Genomic DNA, 5,327 nt, shown 5'->3' with positions numbered 1-5,327 from the left:
TATGTGTAAAGTAGGATGAGTAACAGGATGTATCTGTTATGATCATCATGAGGACTAAAAATGGGTTCTTCCAGGTAGAGGTCTTAGCACCTACCTGAAAGAGAGCTCTCGACCCTTCAGTTGTGGGGGACGCCATCATTACCACTTGGAGCTGTCCTCCCTGGAGATCACACAGCCGTCCATACGTCAGTAGGAGGCAGGGCTGGGCTGTTGCTCTTGTCACAGGTGTGTGTTTGCTGCTCTTTCCCTCCTGGCACACCTCTTCTGCCTGATGGGGATCGTCTGTCAGGGGAGGAGGTGGGACTGGTCACGAGGTGGAGGAGCTCAGCTGGGGCCCGGGAAGCAGTTAGTCTCCCAGGTTTGCTGCTGGAAGGCAGAGGGGAGGTTCTGGGGGAGGAAGACCCAGCTCAGCTGCAGGATGCCAGGGTCCAGGGGCTGTGCCAGAAAAGGGCACACTGTGTGCCCTGGGGAGGGAGGGGTGAACATGGACCTGGGATCAGAGCCCCTGAAAGTGGGCATCAGGCAGCAGGGCCCCTTTCAGTCCTGGACCTGTGGTCCAGCAGGCTTGGTCACGGGTGTGAAGCCTGCTCCTGGGATGGCTGGTGAGGCTGGGGCAGAGGGAGGGGCTCAGAGTCTGGGGTGGGCTGAGCAGATGTGGTAAGTTGGGGGTGGGGGTGGCCTCAGGGCTCAGGCAGCAGCTGCATGGAGACACACAGGAAAGAGGCAAGTCCGAGGAAAGTGCTTTATTGCTGTCAGAGGTTTCAGAGTCTCCCTGTGACCCGGACACAGACTCCCTGTGCATGGGGAGCTCCCAGCAGAGTCCCTGTCACCTCCCCAGAGGTGAGCAGGTGGGGACAGGCAGGGTGGATCCTCAGTGCCCAGGGGCCAGGCTGCACCCAGGACCTGCGCACCCTGCTCCTTAGGGAGGGGACCCACAACTCAGAGCGGAGCTCTAGGCTTCACTGGGGTTGGTGACTTTCCCCAAAAAGATGATGCTCTGGGTGTCTTTGAGAACTACGGCAATCAGGAAGGGCCTGTTGACACGCACAATGATTCTCAAGAACGTTCTTTCCATGCTGATTCCCGTGGCAGCAGCTCCTTCCGTGCCCTCCTCATCCACGTCCAGCGCAGCGCCGTGGACCACCTGTGGGGACACCAGAGCAGTACCCACTGGAGACGGGGCAGGCGGAGGTGAGCAGTCACCTAGCGCCTCTAAGGGGGCTGACATTCCCCCCCCTGCCGCTGGCCCGTCACTCCGCTGTCCATCTGTTCTACTTATTTGTCCTCCCAACAAACTGTCAACTGGTTTGCATAGTTGTGATACATAGATGTGCAAACTGAAGGCAACGTCTGTGAGCGATGTGCCCAGCATCAGATAGGAAAAGAACAGGGACTCACTCTCCTAACCCAGAGACTGTGCTGTCTCTGAAGACTGCCTAGTATAGGGGAAGGGCCAGGTCAAGTCATTTTTCTTGCAGGCAACTGTCCACAGTCCCTCCGTGTCGAAGCAACTGATGGGTGAGCACTGCTTTCTGCTCCTCTCCTGCCCCAGCTGACGTGTCCCTGAGCCCTCAGCTCCCTTGCCTAGGACTGGCTTCCCAGCCCTGGACCACAAAGCCCCATAGCATCTGTGCCTCCTTTACCAGGTCCTATGGCAGGCGGGGTGCAGGGGAGCCTGCAGGGCTGCCCAGCCACCCCCACCCCACCATTCACTCTGGCTTCTCTGCCTCTAGGATCACAGCACCAGGACACTGGGTGTTTTCTCGCCTACTCTTAGTGCATTTTCGTCATGGTTGCTTTAGAGACTTTGTTAGTACCTATAACCTCTTACCTGCTCCGCTAGGCACCAAACAGGAACCAATAACTATATGCTCCTTTTAAAGACGAAAAGTTGGGGGATGCAGAAATGTGATCATTTCCCCCAAAAGGCAGGGAAAGATGGAGCCTGATATGGGGTCCACTGCTGTTTCCACTCCGGGTCCTTCTCAATGACAAGCTTCTGTGTCACTTTATAATTCAGGGAAGGTGGGACCTGATGTCACTGTGATGGTAACCCAGCTCTCCTGGGCTTGGGGAGTCCCCGGGAGGGAGACTGAGTTGCAGGAAAAGCAATATTTTACAAATTCAATGTGACCTGTCATCTGTTTGGCCTCCACATTTTGTGCTCTGATAGGAGGATGAACTGTCCACACTTTAAAGACTCACCTGGGAGACTACCAGGTCCGCGGTCCCTGTGATTCCTGACAAGTCAGCGTTGGCAAATATTTTCCTAATGCCCAGCTGGGAGAGGATGTCATTCAGTTGATAGTTGCTTTTGATGGAAAATTTTGGCAGGTAGAGTTCATGTATTCGTCTAGGAAACAAGGAAAATAAATTTGAACACCTGCTTGAAAAGATGTCTGCCTTTTCCCATCTCACAGCATGGTCTTCCAATGATTCCTCTTAACCAACCCCCTTCTCCCTGGAATAAGGACTCCTGTTCTCAGTTTCTAGACCCCTCAGGCTAAATCCCCTTTATTGTTACTTATCCATTCCAATCTGCAGGAGTCTAACATGCCAGGCAGGCACCAGGGCAGGGGGAGCTTAAGGAGTCTGCAAGGACCCAAGTGACCTGAGTCCACCCTCGGGGGGGACCCTGACCTTGCCCAGCTTCCCCTCTCACTCCCTCTGCTCTCCTGCTCTGGCCTCAATAATCCTCAACCACACCAGGCTCGCTCCTGCCTCAGAGGATTTGCCCTGGTTATTCCCTTGGCCAGAAATGCTTTTTCCCAACACATCCAGAAGGCTCAGTCTCTCACTGCAACCTCACCTAAGGGCCACCCTATTTATGATCACAAACTACCTCTGGATACAATTTTCTTCTCCCTTTTTACTGTGCTTTACTCTCTCCACCTCCCCATTTGTCCCCTCTCAACCTAATAAAGTATTTATATTTATTTCCAGTCTGTCTTCCACAATTATAGAGTGCCATGAGGACAGAGAATTTAGCGTTTATTTGCTGACCTACCACAGGGTCTAAGTCAGTCCCTGAGGCGTAGCATGTCCTCAGTTAACCTATTCAACCAGTGCTGACTGGGTGAGTGATAAACGAGTGACTACAATGGAAAGACAGCGCCAGTGTGATCCTCAGAGCCCATCACACCCGGGCCCTCACCCGATTCTATTCGATCCTTCTACCTTCAAGAGGAGAAGTCAGGGGAGAAGCTCGTGAAAACTGAGGGTCATGTGGAGTTCTCATGACTCAGCCCTTGTTAATGGGAGCCAAACCTTCAGCTCCCACCCTCTCAGATGTCATCAACTTACAGAAGGATTTAAGCACTGAGCCAGGCAGGCAGCAAAGGGCAAGGTCATCGTGGTGGGCTCTCCCATCCTGCCCCTGCCCCGCACATTCCTGAGGCCCTATTGCTGGGGGTCAGGAGTCCAGGTAGAAGGGGAAGGACCAAGAAGGCAGCTGAACCCACAGCTCTGGGTCCTGGGGACAGTCACCTGGGCTGCAGGGACTTTCGCCACCTCGTCAGCGTCTCCGGGGTCAGCTTGGCTTCCAGGTCCCGCATTTTGCCCTCGTCGGGGAGGATGAAGAGGGCGCTGTCGTTGCTGGTGTACGTGAGCTCCACCAGCGTGCAGCCCAGCTCCTCGTCCCGGAAGTAAGGGGTTTCCAGGTCAAGGGTCATCATGGGCACCTCCACCGTCTTGTTGTCGCTCACGTGGAACTCTGCCTGCTCAGTGTGTTTGGGGTCAAAGGGGGTCTTCCATTGGGCTGGAGATGGGGGGACAGGTGAAGAGTCTGTGAGTGCAAGAGCTGCAGTCTCTCCCTCCTCGGCCCTGGTCCTTTATTGGGGAAGACCCTCCCCATGGCAGAAGCCCCTCCCACCACGTGCCTCTGGGAATGGACCTGCTAGGTGTGATCATACACCTGGGCAGGTGGTTAAGTCCTTGGGGATGGTGGTGAACCCCAGAGGTCAGGATTGAGAAGGGGAGCATTAAACAAAGCTGGTTAGTTGTGCTACATGTGAAGTCAACAGGAATGTGGAGGGCAAGGGAGAGATGGGGATGAGGCTGGGCCTGGGGAGATATGGGACCACCTGGTCCTTCAAGGGGACATGTTAGCGACCAGGCATTAGTCGTTGGCTTTGTAGGGAGGACACCCATCCCCATGGCCGTAAGCCCGGCTGGAGCAGGAGCCACACAGGAACCCGGAGGGCAGAAGAGGGGGCTTGGGTGTCCCCCATGTAAGATGGAGACCTTAATGTCAGGGGGTGGGCTTCTTGGGGAGATTGGCGCCCTGGGGCTCATGGAGGATATACCCACCCCTGCTTCCTGCTTTGTCTCCACCCCTGCCTGTGTCCCCATGGTTAGAGACAGGAGGAGAGGGAAAGCTGGGCTGGTGGGGTACCCCTGGGGAGGAGAAAGTCCTGGGACAGGTCAGGGTGGTAGGAAATTAGAACACAGAAAAGTCAAGGAAGAAACATATTAGATCTGGCCTGGATTATTAACAATTTTCCAGAGAACTGGGAATCTATGGCTTCATTTACAGAGGAAAGTACAGATCCAGGAGGGCTACCCAGGGCTCTGCCAGGAGTTCCCAGTTCAGGGTGAATATGTCCCCGCAGTGGGTGTCGCTTAGGCACCTGACCACTCTGCAGTGTGCGGGGCAGTGGCTTTCCCTGCATGTGTTAAAAGAAGCTGGGGTTCCCAGCCACTCCAGAGTGACCTTAGAGGAAAGCCCCTTCCTCCAGGCAGCCAGGCAAGTTTGTGAATAAAAAGTCTCCCTATGGCTCAGGCAAAGGGTTAATGGCTCCCTTGCCCTTGTGTGCTGCAATAACAGCTCTGATTTAGAGAACCTCCAGATAGACAAAGACCCATTAAGAAGCAACAGTTAGAACCAGACATAGAACAACAGACTGGTTCCAAATTGGGAAAGGAGTATGTTAAGGCTGTATATTGTTCACCCTGCTTATTTAACTTCTATGCAGAGTATGTCATGGGAAATGCCAAGCTGGATGAAGCACAAGCTGTAATCAAGATGGCTGGGAGAAATATCAATAACCTCAGATATACAAATGACACCACCCTTATGGCAGAAAGCGAAGAAAACTAAAGAGCCTCTTGATGAAAGTAAAAGAGGAGGGTGAAAATTACAGCTTAAAACTAAACTTTCAAAAAACTAAGATCATGGCTTCCAGTCCCATCACTTCATGGCAAATAAATGGGGAAACAATGGAAACAGTGACAGATTTTCTTTTCTTGGGATACAAAATCACTGCAGATGGTGACGGCAGCCATGAAATTAAAAGATGCTTGCTCTTTGGAAGAAAAGCTATGACCAA

At 53.4% G+C, this 5,327-nt stretch overlaps 1 protein-coding gene across 1 annotated transcript in view; it reads right to left on the bottom strand.

Annotated features, from left to right (window-relative positions):
- Window positions 1-728: 728 nt before the first annotated feature.
- LOC104985852 (serpin A3-1) overlaps window positions 729-5,327 on the bottom strand; it is an 8,627-nt gene continuing 4,028 nt past the window's right edge. The window contains exons 3-5 of the mRNA XM_010836250.1: window positions 3,487-3,757; window positions 2,206-2,353; window positions 729-1,144 (exon numbers count right to left, since the gene is read on the bottom strand). Coding sequence (XP_010834552.1) covers window positions 953-1,144; window positions 2,206-2,353; window positions 3,487-3,757 — 611 coding nt within the window. The 3' untranslated portion in view covers window positions 729-952. The remainder of the gene's footprint in view (window positions 1,145-2,205; window positions 2,354-3,486; window positions 3,758-5,327) is intronic.

The sequence above is a fragment of the Bison bison genome, unplaced genomic scaffold, assembly GCF_000754665.1.
Source record: "Bison bison bison isolate TAMUID 2011002044 unplaced genomic scaffold, Bison_UMD1.0 scf7180017864061, whole genome shotgun sequence".
NCBI classification, from domain to species: Eukaryota; Metazoa; Chordata; class Mammalia; order Artiodactyla; family Bovidae; genus Bison; species Bison bison.
The sequence above is the reverse complement of the archived record's forward strand: the minus strand, read 5'-3'. Positions and strand labels throughout refer to the sequence as shown.